Source organism: Miniopterus natalensis, chromosome 3 (genome assembly GCF_054644295.1).
Source record: "Miniopterus natalensis isolate mMinNat1 chromosome 3, mMinNat1.hap1, whole genome shotgun sequence".
Lineage (NCBI taxonomy): Eukaryota > Metazoa > Chordata > Mammalia > Chiroptera > Miniopteridae > Miniopterus > Miniopterus natalensis.
The window spans coordinates 47,716,164-47,732,769 of record NC_142083.1 but is presented as its reverse complement, the minus strand read 5'-3'; the positions used below and the strand labels follow the sequence as shown (position 1 = coordinate 47,732,769).

Below are 16,606 nucleotides of genomic sequence, written 5' to 3'. Positions count from 1 at the left end.
TTTTATTTCTTTCTTGCCCTCCCTCCTTCTACCCCTCCCTCCCTCCCTCCCCCCTCCCTCCCTCCCTCCCTCCCTCCCTCCCTCCCTCCCTCCCTCCCTCCCTCCCTCCCTCCTTCCATCTTTGAGTAAGAACACTGGAATTTTATTTAACTCTAGGTACCATGGGTTTGGCATTAGTAGGTAAGACTAACAAATGAGCAGCCACAGAGTTTTTTGGTCGCTGTGCTTCCCAAGCCCCCCAAACAGAGCTATTGCTTACTATTCGATTCCATTTAATAGGCTAGACAGATACTGCTACATTTTGTTGTTGATTTTTCTTCTTTTTTTAACCAGGTGAATTTGATTTTGTTACAAAGTTTGTGAAACACATTTGTAAAAAACATATTTTTCCCCCATGGTGGCAAAGCAGCTTTACTATAACCATAGATTAAGTATTTATTTGCAAACACTCTGGCATTGGGGGTGTGTGTGTGTGTGTGTGGGGGGGTGATGGAGAGAAGGAAATCACCACACTTCTTGGAAACTGTACAGCTAAATGACTGTAAGGATCAAATATTATTCATTTCAATAACTTGTTAATTTACAATCACACTGATTTACACTCTTTATACTACTGTACAAGAGGGCTTTAAATTGCTCTTCAATACTTTTAGTCTTTTCTATGACCCAGTATCTACTTCTTTCTTAAAGTTGATGCATACTAATTATAAATCACATCATTTACTTCCCTGAAGGTTATTTATACTAAATTTTATAATTTGTTTCTGTTAAATTCAATTAAAAGGAAAAAGATCTATTTTAATTATGGTCCTTCAGCCAATTACATTAAACACACATACACTAAAAGACAAAAAACACATGCATTGGGGTTGACTGGGTGGGATTTATTCCAAAAAAAAGCAGAAGAGTAGAGTGGTTATGGGATGGACCTGAGCCAGATTACTTGAAGGCCACTGCCATCTGTGTGACCTGGGCGAGGTACTTAACTACTCTGAGACACAGTGCACTCATCTTTACAGCGACAATAAGGTTAGCACCTCCCAAGTAAGATTCTGTAGATTCAGTGAGGATTTAGTGGTTGAAATGCAGAGCACTTAGAACAGTTTTATATAAACTTTGGCTACCGCTTGCTTTTCAAAAAATATATTTCACTAGCAAGCATAAAAATGCATTAGCTAAAATGTGACAGGTAAAAGGGTGAATTACATATGAATTTCCTTTCAAATATTATCATGTACCTATACATAATATTATATATATGCACATATATACATACATACACTCTAATACAAGGTAGAAGATACATATCAGGGGAAATCAAATTATATAAAATTTTAGGGCAATAGCAGTTATTTGCTGCCAGTGGTATCAGGGGGATCTTTGTGAGGAAGAAGACATTTCAGCTGGGCCTTGAAGATGAGCTGTATTTGAACATGTACATTTTGAGCTTAAGGTAGTGGGCATAGCATAAATAGAGACAAAAGGGAAAATGCATCAATTAGTGTAAATTATTCCTTTTAATTGAAGTTAAAGGTCCATGAAGGTAAATAGTGAGAAGACTATTTGTCACACTAGGTCATGAAGGGATCTCGAGGGCCAGAATAAGCAATTCAGAATTATTTTTATAGGAAATGGAAAGCCATTTAAAATTTCTGAGAAGAGGTGTGGCCTAATCAAAACAGAGCTTTAATAGCGCAGGAAAGTCAACAGTGGAGGGAATGCTGGAGGCAGGGATACCAGTGAGGTGCCACTGCAGTGGTCAAAGTGAGAGATAACGAAGGCTTGAGGCACAGGGATGGCAGAGAAGAAGGGGGTGGGCGCAGAAATATTACAGGAACAGAATCCACTATAGTACCCCCAAATCAGAAACAATGAGAAACTCTGAAACTATACAGATATGGGCACTTCAACATTGGGGATTCTAAATCAGTATGTCTGTAGAGGGACTCATCAAACCGCCATTTCTGAAAATGGGATTTTGATGATGATATTTTGACAACTGCTGACCTGCATGTCTATGAATGTGCAGTTAAAAGAAATTACGCTGGCTCCAAGGTTAGGAAGGTCAGGAGCAACAGGGAGAAGAGACGAAAGGGAGGGAAAGAATACTACAGTGAGCAGAGCAACTGGGACAGACAGAGGAGCCACGCTGGTGACAAACTCTGTACTTCCTGAGGGTAAGATATTATTCTAAGTAAGAGGATAGAGAAGAAGTTGGGGAGAGAAGCTGAACTCAAGTTGATAGATTTGAAAATTACCGCTATGATCTGAAAAAGGCAAAGACAACCCCTGAAAAACACATGTACTCCAGAGTTGAGTCACAAGGAGAATGTGGCATGGTCTTGGATTTAGCAGGAAAATAGAAGGAAGAGAGAGTCATGAAAACTAAGGGAGACAGGCTGTTGAGGGGGGTACTGGTCTATGCAGACGAGTGTAAGGATAAGGGCAGGAGGAAAGAGGTCAGTAGATTTGGTGTCCAAAGTTATAGGTGACGGATGAAAGGGGACAAGCAAAGGACTCTCAGGCTTCGGCGCTGGAGAGAAGGCGTGAGTCCGCCAGCTCAGACGGGCTGCTCCTCAAGCGGTTTGTTGGTGAAGGAGCAGCGGCATGAGTAAGCTCTTTGAGGCGGTGAAGAGTGTTGCAGGTTTTTAGATGGAGGGGAAAGGCACAGAGGAGAGAGAGAGATTTAAGACGTAAGGCAACTGTGTAAGATGGAATGAAACAATTCCAAGAGAAGGACACTAGATGAAGGGTACAATAGAGGGAGTTGCTTTGGTGAGAATGAGTTATTTACCTCCCTCTCAAAAATGGGAGGAAAAGCGGCAAAGAAGGGAGACAACAAGGAGAAACGAGTACATAAAAATAAGGAAAGTTGAGCGAAGTAATTATCATGTTGTTTCACAATTGTACAGAGAGTGAGAATAAAATGTATTATGCACAAGACTTAAGGGCAGTGGGATCTGTTTCAAAGATTACTCAAGAATCAATTAAAGATAATCCGAAGGATTCCTGAGATGCAGAGATGGCCCAGTTTAAGGTTACTTAGAATATATTAGTATCTATTACAGAGTAGTAATCACTGGCTGGTGAACAGAAGAGAAGTGTAGGCATTGACAGGACTGATGATTGGCAAAATGCTTAAGGAAGGAGCCAAGTTGGTGAGGAAATCAAGGGAGCTAGTGAAAAACATGCTCTGAATGTCCATCACAGGGCGGAGGGAAGGGCTGTCACGATGACAGGAAAGAAGGAACAGCGAGGGGCAGGGAGAGGGGGGAGAAAGAAGCTGTGCTCAGAAAGAGGCAGAGAGGGCAATGGTGACCCAGGAAGAGTGCATCATGAGAAATGGTAACCACACTTACAGGAATAGGAAAAGGGGGGTGTAAGCAGAAGGCCCAGATTTAAAAAGAGGAAAAATATTTCTGACATTCTGTTAGTGGCAGGAGCGGTCTCTCGCAGCTGGTGGTCAGGAGGTGACCTCTTTGAGGCAGGCCGTTCCAGTTGTGATAAGGCAAGTGAAAGAGCAGTTTCGTGAAAAGATCTTCATCTTTGATATGGTGTACTTGTCTTCTAAAAGGAGACAACTTATAAAAATGTCATTTCCTTTTATTCACCTTTCTGAGCTTTATAATATGTAAAATATTAAGTATGGCATTGTGATCATAGGCATTGTGCCAAGCATACATTTTTAAAAAAAATTATGATACAATTGCTAATTTCCCAGATTACCTGTCCCCACTTCCTATTTTCTTAGTCCTAGCAACCCTATTTTCCCTTACTTCTGGATCTTTAATATTATATCAGTTGATTAAAGTGTGATCAACTATTATCCTGTGAATGTATTTAAAAAAAACAACTGTGTAGGCACTACATTAGAAATTGGGAGTGTCTATAAAATGAAAATAGCAATAAATAACACATGCAAAACATTGCAATTCAAGAATGAAATTTACACCTAAGAATATGGAATTTCCCTGATTAGAGGGAGCCATGGTGTACTAGTATATCACAGGATCCCCATCAATGACTAGGTCAAAGGGGGAATGAAGTGTTTTCAATGTCATGGATATTCTAAGATAAAACAGCCTTAAAAAACTGAGTTTTCTACTTGCTAGTCAGATTTTATATACATTCTTGAGAAAGTGTCTGGATATACATTTTAGAGAGACACATTTAAAAAATCAGAAATTGTGATTTTGTTAGCCAAGAGTTAAATGGAAGATTTCAGTCATCAGCTAACAAAAAGAATGTACTCATAGTTCAAAGCAATAAACACGAATAACTATTTTATGTCTCTTTCAAAGGAGTAGAAAGTAATGGCTCATCAGTAATTTTTCCAGAATAAATAAAGAAGGATTTGAGATGGAGAAAGTTGTTTTTTTTAAAAAGTGAAGTATGCCAGGGGAATTAAAATTTAAACTTTTTATTAATTTGGAGAGAAACTGCCAAGGAAAAATATGAGAAACTCACTTTGCCTATGTACAAAAATTATAAACAATGGGGAAAGTTTCACTGATTTGCTGGTTCAAACTGAGGATGGCAATGGTACACATACATCAACGAGAGATGCCAACGCACTGAGGGTCAAAAAGAGTGCAATGCACCTCAGCAACAAAGCTCCTGTGATTATCTCAGTTACTGGCTTTAAATGTGTCCCATACTGACTGTAGCTTCTACTAACACCTCATTGAAGCCTATTCACAAGAGCTATCAAGATGGAAACGAGTTTCGCCTGGCTGTAGTAGCTCAGTGGTTGAGCATCAACCCATGAGCCAAGGAGTTACTGGTTTGATTCCTGGTCAGTGCCCCGGTTACAGGTGGAATCCCCAGTCGGGGGCGTGCAAGAGGCAGCCAATCAATGACAACTTTCTCATCATTGGTGTTTCTCTCTCTCTTCCTCTCCCTTCCTCTCTAGAAATCAATAAAGATATATTTAAAAAAAAAAAAAAAGATGGAAATGAGTTTCAATTCCATTCCTTCTCCTTCCTGACCACAAACCTGTTGATAAACTCAGCAAGCAAGAGTGGATTCAGTTATGTTATTTAGTCCAGGCTTATCAGAAATCATGTCACCTTTAGGCAACAGCACTAGTTCAGTACAGCTGAAGAAAAAAGAAAAGAAAAGAAAAGAAAAGAAAAGAAAAGAGAAGAGAAGAGAAGAGAAGAGAAGAGAAGAGAAGAGAAGAGAAGAGAAGAGAAGAGAAGAGAAGAGAAGAGAAAAGAAGAGAAGAGAAAAGAAGAGAAAAGAAAAGAAAAGAAAAGAAAAGAAAAGAAAAGAAAAGAAAAGAAAAGAAAAGAAAAGAAAAGAAAAGAAAAGAAAAGAAAAGAAAAGAAAAGAAAAAAGAGAGGGAAGGGAAGGGAAGGGAAGGGAAGGGAAGGGAAGGGAAGGGAAGGGAAGGGAAGGGAAGGGAAGGGAAGGGAAGGGAAGGGAAGGGAAGGGAAGGGAAGGGAAGGGAAGGGAAGGGAAGGGAAGGGAAGGGAAGGGAAGGGAAGGGAAGGGAAGGGAAGGGAAGGGAAGGGAAGGGAAGGGAAGGGAAGGGAAGGGAAGGGAAGGGAAGGGAAGGGAAGGGAAGGGAAGGGAAGGGAAGGGAAGGGAAGGGAAGGGAAGGGAAGGGAAGGGAAGGGAAGGGAAGGGAAGGGAAGGGAAGGGAAGGGAAGGGAAGGGAAGGGAAGGGAAGGGAAGGGAAGGGAAGGGAAGGGAAGGGAAGGGGGATATGTGAAGACACAGTGAGAAGATGGCCATCTGCAAGCCAGGAAGAGGGCCCTCATCAGGAACTGGATTGGCTGGCATCCAGGCTGTGGGACTTCTCAGCCTCGGTAACTGTGAGGAATAAACTTCGGTTGTTTAAGCCACCCAGTCAGTGGTATTTTATGGCAATTCAAGCTGATTAATACCCAGGCATAATCATGAAGAAAGGAAGAGGGAGGCATATTTGAGAGATATTTAGGATGCATATAGGACAAAGGAATTACACATCTGACGGTATTCTGCACATATTAAAAGAGTGATGCTATTTCTATAATACTATTTCTTCAATGTTTCATTTTATCTTATAAATCCTGTCTAAAATAAAAGTTATATAAACTGTCAATGAAAGACTAAGAAAAAGAGTTATGCTAATGGAAATACCAACACATGCTGAGTGCCGAGTACGTTCCAGGGCGTGCACTAAAGACCTTATATGAATTAACATTTGATCCTTCCAGCGGCCCCATAAAGTTAAGCACTATGATCATGCCTGCACTACATATGGGAATAATGGGGACTCTAGGGATGTTTCAGTACCATAAAGAGAGGGGGCAGTCTTTCTTGGAAATCAGGAGACGAAGAGAAGTAATTTGCCATCCCAGACAATTCAATGTTTACATGCTACGTTTCTTGATGAAAGTTTTGATAACAGAGTGGTATTGGTGCTGGCACTAATGACAGCTCTGCAGAGCTTGAGAGTCACCTGTGGCTCCAATGCCAGCTACAGACTTGGACACTCTTCTGTGTCATTTCCTTGATTTTCTTATCTGACTATAGGAAATAATAATACCAGCTTCATAGGATTCTTGTAAAAATAGAGATAATATATACAATATACTTAGCACAGTGTCTGGCATATGGTGAGTCTTAATTGGTAGTGGTGATTATAACAATTAGGACTACCAGGCCCCAGGTAAATTCACACCTGCCACTTACATGCAGCCCAGCCCTTTACTCTTTCTTCCAGCCCTACCACATCCATGCCCTGTGTCCTCTGCCTGCCTAGAACACAAACGTAAATTGGACTTAAAAGTTCAGTACTGTAACAGACTAAACAGAGAACTACCCTTGTCCTCCTCAGTATTTAGCTGTGACTAGGTGAGAGGCAGTTCACCGAGGTAAAAATATTCAGGAAACTTTAGGTTTAGAAAGACTCAGCTCCACCACAAATGATTAGTCCCTTGTCTTCTTTGGTTACATGTGTAAACAACAAGTTTAAACAGAAATTTAAGCTTTCTCTCAACTATATGATTTTATTTTTATAATACTTTTCATCTGCATGTTTTAAGCTGTAGGAAACCGATTCCCGGTGTTAGTTTCTAATAAGTATAATCAAATCCCAAATATTTTTAAAAACAGTAATGAAGAAAACAAACACTGAAGACGGACAACACATCATCTTTCAGGCTCAAAGAATTCTGATTTGAATCTTCCAAGATTGAGGTCATGGATATGAATCTAAGCAAAGGACAAGCATCCACAATGTTTTTTTAAATATTTTGGATTTTCCCTACCATTACTGGCAAAATGTGGGAAGACTGAACTGTGTTCACAAAAATTTTTCAAGCTCAAGTGGAAGAGATTGTTCATGGTCCGGTGAGAAGCTCTGGGGTTTTCCTTAGGTCCCTAGGCATTGTTTTATTTTCTTTTGAGCAATGGAACTGAGAGCAGACTGCAAATAAGCAGCTTACTGCCAAGGACATGCAAAACCTGTTATATTGGTCATTCTGGATCCAATTCAAGCACATACTGTTACTAGGTAAGATTACTTTTACTTTGCTTTGGTGGAAGTCTCAATTTTGCTTCAGGAAAAAAAGGTCATATTGTGCTTTTTCCATTTTTATTTATAAACCATGTATGTTCCTTCAAGCAATAAAATCTAAAATGACAATGACGTAATTCTGATGTGAGAATAAAAATCCTAGAACCAGAGTGTTTCAGCTATTTATAGCTACACAATAAAACTACCACAAAACTTAGTGGCTTAAAATAATTTATTATTTCTTACTATCCTACAGTCTGAGTTGGGCAGTTCTTTTGCTCTGGGTGGTATCTACTTGTGCTGGAAACTATAAGAATTCTTCTTTACTCTGATGTCTAGAATCAGAGCCAAGGTACCTGAAACAACTGAAGGTAGCCAAGCATGTCCACCCACGTGGCCACTCCACACAACTAGCTTGGGGTTTCGAACATCACAGTTGTCTTAGGGTAACAGGACTTCCTACATGGTAGCTGGCCTCCAAGAGAAAAGAGGCTGAAACTGCTGGTTCTCTTGAAGGCCAGGCCCATTATGGAACAGCATCACATCCACCATGTTATATTGGTCTAAGCAAGTCCAAAGCCAGTCCATATTTAAAGAGAGGTGAAACAGACTCCACCACTTTGTATGAGAAGAAGCACTTTCGCAACAGGAGGGAGGTACCTGAGGGCTGCCCACCTCTGGAGAACACGACACAGCCTACTGAATTTACCAGGAGCTCTTTCCTTTCCCCCTTTCCTTTGGATTTCACTGAGTTTCTTTGAACTCTATTTGAAATTTTTCAAATGTCAGGGGAAACAAGTCACTCACCTTTAGGATATAAGGGATGATGCTTTGTAATGTTATAATAATTTCTCAATGATTTTCATAATAGCAATAGAACCTTGATTTATATTACTATTTTTGTTCACCATAAATGTGAAGTGATGGAGCCCCAGACGAAATGGAACCATTCAATCTCAGATACGTTCCCAAGCAGAGAAGTAGCCATTACAGTATACCAGTAAATTCTACATAACTTAGATTCATGTTATACACAGATGGCTGAATCAAGGGCCTTTACATTTTTATCTATTGTATTGAAATAAATGTGTGGGGTTTTTATAAGAAAGGGATTTGTAATCACCCACTTCCTCTTTTTATTCAAATTAATTTTCCTTCCCTGATCCTCTGTGAATCATTCCTCATATAAGAACTGGCTGATGAATCAGAAAGGAGCCAGTAAATTCTGATGAGCCTAAAAGAAGAGACAAGCTTATCATTGTCAGAGATCAAAACCAAACCCTAAAATTACAGGCTTTGTTTAAAATGCTGTTTGAGACATTGAAATTTAGCACAGAGAACATACCTTTATCCTGACTCATTCTCACTGCATATTCAGCCCACTAAGGAGAGGAGGAGGCCAGTGAATTTCATTAGCACCCACTGACCTTTGAAAATTTGGTTGATAACAATCAGGCAGCAAAAGAGGCACAGAGGCCAAGCTGTCATCGCTGTCCCAGGCCACGCTGAGAAAAGGCAGGGATTGACAGTGGCCATCTTTGGAAGACTACAGCACAGAGAGTATTTTATTTTTTGCAGCTTTCTCTGTACCCCCCTTTCCCTTGGATTTCATTGAGTTTATCTGAACTCGGAAATGAAGGATACCAGGAACAAAAAAGTAACTCAAAATACACAGTTGTAAAGGATTGATACTTAACAGTCATGACAAACACACAGCGTTGATTTAAAATTGCTCCTATTGTCAGGCACATCCAACTTGCACATTAGTGATTAGTTTGGAGAATAGCTCTATAGACCCATGAAAAAGTCCAGGCCTAACAAAATGAGTGATGCAAGCTCTTCAGTTATTCAAATAAGTGATTCTGGTGTTAACTAATTGCGTTAGTTTACCAAGCTTAAAACTCGAGGGTAAATAAATAATCATAACCATTATAGTTACTGAAAACAAACAAACAAAAGAACAATTTGGCTATAAGGAAACTACAAATTGAACTTTCTCATAATGCATCATACTCATTGTTAAAAGTGATTTATAAACAAACAAAAAAATCCTTGACAATGTTTGAACAACAATAGTCAAAATTTAGTGTCATTTATAGAAATGGGAAATTGTTTTTTGTAAGAGAAGGGGATTTATTTTCTCCTCTTGATTTATTACTTGAGAATCTATATTTCATAAAACTATCTAATATATTTTAAAATGGTCATCCAGTTCAAAAATACAGGGCAAAATATAACTAGCCTATAAACCATCTCAGCTGCCTTAGAGAAAAGGCTGCTTTTGCAGGCTGGCATGGCACAGACATAAGCGGGTCTGCTCGAGACTAATTAGAACCGCCCTCCTTCTCAGGCATTAAGCGTACACTGGTGTAAAGAGTGCAGGTTTCTCAGACGAAAGTGAAGAGGCGGGAACCAGTACGTGTGTTGCCTTTGAAGCTTAGGTTTTCAGAGAACTTCGCTCCAGATGCTTGCACCACGGAATCTGAACTCCTGAGCGGGGTTCGTGCCACTTCTCATACAATAAAGACTATCAGAAGCAAAGAAAAGCTGCTCACTATCCAGTTTTTCAAAAAAATGGACATGGAAAGTTTCAAAATGTACTTTATATTTTGCTAATATACTAAAATTTTCAGCATTTTCCTACCCCCATTGTTCCCCATGTAGATATCTATTTTATGTACAGTTATGTTATTTTCTTTTAATTTGGAAAATTCTTACCCTTACCTTTCAAACCTTGCTTTTCCTCGCTCCGTGTAGCCTTTTCTTTTGGCAATCTATTCCCACACCTCTTAGCTTTGCTTTCATATTTTCTCTCTTTTTTTTTTGTTTCCTTGGAGAATTCCTCGATCCTAGCTTCAGATCCTAATTCATTAATTCCCTCTTCTCTGTGTCTCCTCTAGAGTTTATCTTGAATATTAAGATATTTTAAATTTTCAGCTAGTGTATTTTTCACTGACAAGATTTCATTTTCAATTTGTTTTAGTTTTATTTGTTTATATCTAGTTTTGTTTTTTATGTTTAAGTGATTTTAGTGGATATGTCTTCTTTTATACCAAGGGTCAGCCTTCACAATTTTTCTATAAAGGGCCTGATATTAACTATGTTAAGTTTTGCAGACCACATGATCCCTGTTGTACTACACATACTCATCTATGTATTGTGAAAGCAACCATAGAATATGTGTAAAAAAATGGGTATGGCTGGGTTTTCCAAAACACATATTTACAAAAACAGGTCACTGCAGCCTCTTCAGAACACAGTTTGCAAGTTCCTCAAAATCTTAAACACAGAGCTACCATATGACTCAACAATACCACCTCAGGTATATACCCCAGAAATGAAAACATATGTTAATACAAAAGCTTGTATATAAATGCCCATGACCACATTCTTCCTAACAGCCAGAAGGTGAAAACAACTCAAATACCAAGCAATGAGTGATAAACAAAATGTAGTGAATCCATACAGTGGAATATTATTTGGGAATAAGAAGAAACTATGTACTGATACATGCTATAAAATGGATGAACATTGAAAACATTATGCTAAGTGAAAGAAGTTGGACACAAAAGGCCACATATTCTATGATCCCACTATATGAAATGTCCAGAATAGATAAATCTAGAGACAAAAGGTGATTAGTGGTTACCTAGGACTCATTGAAGTGAAGAATGGGGAGTCACTACTAATGGGGTTTCTTTTTGGGACTCTGAAAATGCTAATGTTAAAAAACGATATTATGGTGATAGCTACACAACTGTGTAAGTATACTAAATACCACTGAACTGTACCATTGAAATGGGTGAACTTTATGACATGTAAATTATATCTCAATGAAGCTGTAAAAAAAATAACTAGATGAAATGGGAAAACAGATGAGTGGCTGCCAGGGCCATAGTTTGATAATTCCTGCTTTATATTATTGAGGATTCTAAATACTTATTTAAAGTTATTCATAGTTTATTCTGTGTGTGTTTTTTTTCTTCCTAGATTGAATTCATCCTTTTGATGCTGATTTTAAGGGCTATCTTTGTTAGTTTTCCTCCGATGTCTATCTATCACATCAATGTTTCTTTCTCTCCCTCTCCCTTCCTCTCTCTCTAAAAATAAATAAATTTTCTTTTTAAAAGTTGTAAAACATTCTTTAAAAACCAAAACAAACCAAAAGGAACCCCAAAAGGCATAGGAGTGATTTAGGCATGAAAGGGATTAACTCATTATGTTAGGCCCTTAGGTTATCATTATTGAAAACATGCAAACACTGGTGCTTTCATATATAGAAAACAAAACAAATCTTGTAATTTGGGGAAAGAAGCTAACAACTCTTCCCTTAAGAATATGCACTGTAATAAAATGAATTCCAAGTTCAATAAAAGCATAGCTTCTGGAAAAATTCTATGTACCATGACAAAGTAGGATTCCTACGTTACATACACGTTGTCTTTTGAATCCTCACCGAGGGTGTTTTTCCCATTGCTTTTCAGAGAGAATGGAAGGGGGAGGGAGAGAGAGGGAGAGAAACATCAATGACAGAGAGACACATCAATTGGTTGCCTCCCACAGGGGCCCCAACTGGGGCTGGGGATCGAGCCTGCAACCGAGGTACATGCCCTTGACTGGAACCAAACCCAAGACCCTTCAGTCCGAGGGCTGATGCCCTAACCACTGAAGCAAACAGGCTAGGGCTACATTAAATAGCCTTCTAATTGAAGAATTTAAGATTAATCATAATATTAAACAATATTTCTGCCTACACAATCATTCCATGCTAAATGAGACAGAATATAGAAGAGGTAGTTAGATACAGCTATCTTGCAAATGACCCCCACAAAATAATATAAAAGAGTCCCTTCTCTTTACACCACGAGGAAAATCTTTTTGCATCTTCCCTGATCTAGTTCAGGTGCTACAAGGCTTTTCTTACATCAGAGTGCCTCTTTTTAAAATCCTATAAATGGCAGTATCTACTGAGCTCCTAAGAATATATTAGACACTGTTCTAGGGACTTCATATATGATATCTTGCTTAAACTCTGAGAAGCACTTAAAATGTGAAGAATTCCTCTCATTCATTTGGCTCTATATTTGTCAAAGCTTAGAGAAGAGGAGACTCCTTTTCTTCAATGGTCCAAGAGGGATCCCCCCCTCCCAGTTTATAAAGTTTTCCCTAACATTCCAGTCACATCATTTTAGACTGAGTTTTCTGTACGTAGGTATGTGGTTATTGTTCTTAGTTAAAAAAATTCCTAACAGACTCTAATCTACCAACAAAAAAAGAATCAGATCATAAAAACCTGTACTAAGCATGATTCAAAGGGAAAAAATGAGCTGCAGTGAAAGCCAATTTGAGTTGGAAAGACTTGCCCTGTTAAATAACTAGACATGTGTAGCCACTTATGAAGCTGTCTGATCACATATGTTTTTAAACATCTGTCAGCACAAGCAGAACTCCATATGCCAGACACGGCACTCCTGAGCATTATGGAGGTTTGCTTGTGTTGAATTCTCAGATCCTGAAAGACATGAATAAATTTCACAGGTCGAACATAGGTTATTACTTCTTAAGTTGAAGGAAGCTTTGGAGAGCAACTCCTCCCAAAGGCTCTGTGACTCGTTTATTTGTACATTAATATTTTAAGGACAAGACTGAAACGAGCAATAACACCTACAGAGACCCAAAGGAAGAGAGATGTCAGGAAGGACCAAGAAGCAGGAGACTTTGGAGACTACAGCTTCATTTACAGAGCTGAAAGCTGACTCTAACTTCACTCTTTTTTTTGATAAAAATTTTTCAGTGACATTTTCCCCCCATTAAAAAGTTCCCATCTCCAAAGTACAAACACAGTTCCTCCCAAACCTGCGGCATTTGTTCTTCCTCTGAAGACATCATCATATGCTTTCCACTGCGGCTTCACCTGGTAGGCGTGGATGAACACCACAAACACCACCACGAGACACATTAAAGGGACTAGAGCTGCAGTGAACAGGGCTGCGTAGATATTAGGGATGAAACACCTGAAAGAGAAGAGACGGGATGACTCAGACAACTTCAGTACGAACATTCAGAATGTATGACATCATTGCTTTATACTAACTCTTTGTAACTAAACGTTGGCAAAAGGACGTTTTTGGTTTGCCAAATTGAAGCTTTGTTTGAGCAGAGGCTACATGATTAAATCTAATCCACTGCTTCACAAAGTAGGATCTGTGAAACATGCATATCCTGAGATGCTCCGAAAACTTCAAAAAAGGGTCTGGCCAAATAAATTCGAGAAATGCACATTTGCTTTGCAGCTCTATCTTCTTGGCCTAATGAGACCAAGGTCACACTGGGGACTGCATGAGAGGAGGTATTGTTTAATGGCAAAGCGGAGCATTCCTAGGGCTCAATTCTGTCATTCCTAAGCTCTACATTTCCTAAGGAGCCTTGAATTCTCTTGAAAACGATGACAACTTTCCATTTAGCAGCTATACTGCTCAGTTGCATCTGCTATTACTAGAGTTTATTTAGAACAATGAGGTCCAAGGTAAACTTACATTATTTATTTATTTTGGTAACACTGAAATTCTACAAAAAATAGTTTTAGAGATGTAACTGGAAATTTTTACTCATGAATTATAAAATCCTCTTGTTCTTTACATAAAATCTTTCACACAAAAATGTAAAGATGGAGGGCTACTAAATACATTCTCAATATCTAAAACTGTACTCTTGATGTATTCTTAAAAAGGACACACCTCTTACAACTTATAAAACTATAATACTTTTAATTACAAGAAATCTTAATAGTAGGTAGTGTTCTTTTCAAATATTTTCCACAACTTCTCCATTTTTAATACATAAACCTAGACAACAACATGGTCAAAAAGAATGGATTCTGAAGAAAACTCGAGGGGAAAAAATATAACCTGCTTAGAAGGAAACATCAAAATCCAAAATACAGGTAATCAGGGGAAACATCCATTCTTGCCACTTGGGAAAAAAAGTGCCTCAATTTTGTGTTTAAAAAGAGACACATTATCAGAGACCTTACTCAGGTATTATTTCTAATGAACATGATCCACTAAATGTATTCCTCTTGTAAACAAGACACATTTCAAGAGATATTTCAACACATATTCTGCATCTACAAAGGGATGTCAGAATGATGAATTTCCTGGCTTTTAGAATTTAATTTGGACGGCACAAAGGCTGAATCCTTCCCTGTATGCTCATCTTGGGCCACAGACCCCCATCTTCCAGGTAGAAGGCATATGATGAAATAAAACAGGAAAACATTAATGGCCTTGATCTTGAGTATATTTCTGCACCAAAAATAGTGGTCTTTTTGGCCAGTCATTTCTATGTACATTAGCTTTAAATGGCTTTTTTATTGTTTTCCTCTGAACTGTGGAATTACTGCCATATACCAGCCTAAAGGTGTTTGGACAAACACAGACACTGACGAAGAAACTCACACAGGCTTCACTGCTCTATTTTTACCTTGAAAAAATGTCATCACAGTTGAGTTTCAGGATGTAAAATGAGGATAGTTACTGAATCTATTGCGAGGTGCTCTAGGAATCATAAACATTTTATACAGAGTGCTAGGGTATAGATTTGGCTCCAACACACACAACTTTTCAGTAGCTGACCACGTTTGGTTCCTACTGCTCTACTGGGGGTGCCTTCCGAAAAACTTTCCTTCGTTTTACATTCAGAGGACAACCTTGGAAATCAGAACCCCAACTAATGGTGCACCATCCTGGTTAAAAAATAAAATGGCAAAGTGGACTTCAGGGAGGTTAGCACCGACCAGGCATGTCTGCAGGGCTCTCAGGAAAGAAGGACATTCCCTAAGTGCCATCGCTCTTAGAACTCTCCTTTGCACTTCTCCCCGCTTGTACGATGACTTGGCCACCCTGGCCCATTCTTTCAGAGAAAGGGGCATGGAAATGATCCAATATTGAAGCGACCCTTTACCCCTCCATGCTCCTTCAGAACCCCACAGGTCACAGCCTCTCATAAGCACCGGGCTGCTGAGAGCGCCCCAAGTTTGTGCTCTGCATGGTCCACACGGGCGGATCACTAGTGAGGAGAGCGCTGGCCCCGGCCCCCGCCCGCTGGCAGCCCTCCCGGCTTTCCCGCGTACCTCAGCACCGCACACCCTGCACACCGCGGGGCTGCCCTCGCCTACTCCAGCCCAGCTCTGTGACTCCATCCCAGGCTCCCTGCAGCACCACTACCTGCCTGCGACTGCCTCTCCTAGGGATTAAGGCGTCAGACAATTACCCTTAAAAGGAAAACCAAAAAAGCCTCATCAATCAGAATTGCCTTCAGTCCAACGAGTAAGATGTACAGTGCATCCAGGTAGTTTGAGGATTAGATCACAGGAAAGTGATGTGGGAGTTAGGAAACTATGAGTATCCTGTTAGGAACAGTTTCTGAAATAAGGCTGAAAACAGATTCTTGGAAAAACTGAATGTAATGTAAGAAATGAACAGGGTGAACGCCACGCACACGCGAGGGCTGGGGAAGCAGCTGGTGATAGTGCTGGCAGCCACTGCTTCAAGGATGGATCTGGCAGTTACCAGAAAATGAGACGAAGGCCTAGTGGATGCGTTTTCTTAAAAAGAGTGAGGAAAGCCTTTCCTCGTAGTGCCCAGCTCATCCAGCTCCAGAGCACTCCGGCGACCCTGCTTCCCTCTTTTGGTGCTGAATGTTCTTTGGGGTTCTTGCAATCACATGACTAACATTTGCTGCTCCCTCTTAAACTTTCATGGATAAATTTTCTTTCTTATTATAACCCACAGACAGTCCTAATTTATTTCAAAATCTTGTAAGGACTTCAACCTTTCCTCTATTTTTAGCCGGATGAAACAAGCAGATACTGTTTCATTACCTTCAGTTTTTCTCTTCCAGGGGTAGCTTGGAGCATTTACAATGCCTTATGTCACTTTCTAATTTGGTAAGATTATTACTTCCCCTGCCTAGCACTTTATCCTTACTGAAGTGTTTTCACTTGCATTATCTAACTTTACTAAAAAAACAAATGATGTCAGTGGCATGGGAGTTTCAGTTTCTTTATTCCTGTATGAAACAAGCATAAGATGAAGCTCA

The 16,606-nt window shown here is 39.4% G+C and overlaps 1 protein-coding gene across 1 annotated transcript in view; it reads right to left on the bottom strand.

The window, feature by feature from the left end:
- ADGRV1 (adhesion G protein-coupled receptor V1) overlaps positions 1-16,606 on the bottom strand; it is a 404,143-nt gene that overhangs the window by 60,598 nt on the left and 326,939 nt on the right. The window contains exon 87 of the mRNA XM_016216159.2: positions 13,364-13,521. Within this exon, the coding sequence (XP_016071645.2) occupies positions 13,364-13,521 (158 nt within the window). The remainder of the gene's footprint in view (positions 1-13,363; positions 13,522-16,606) is intronic.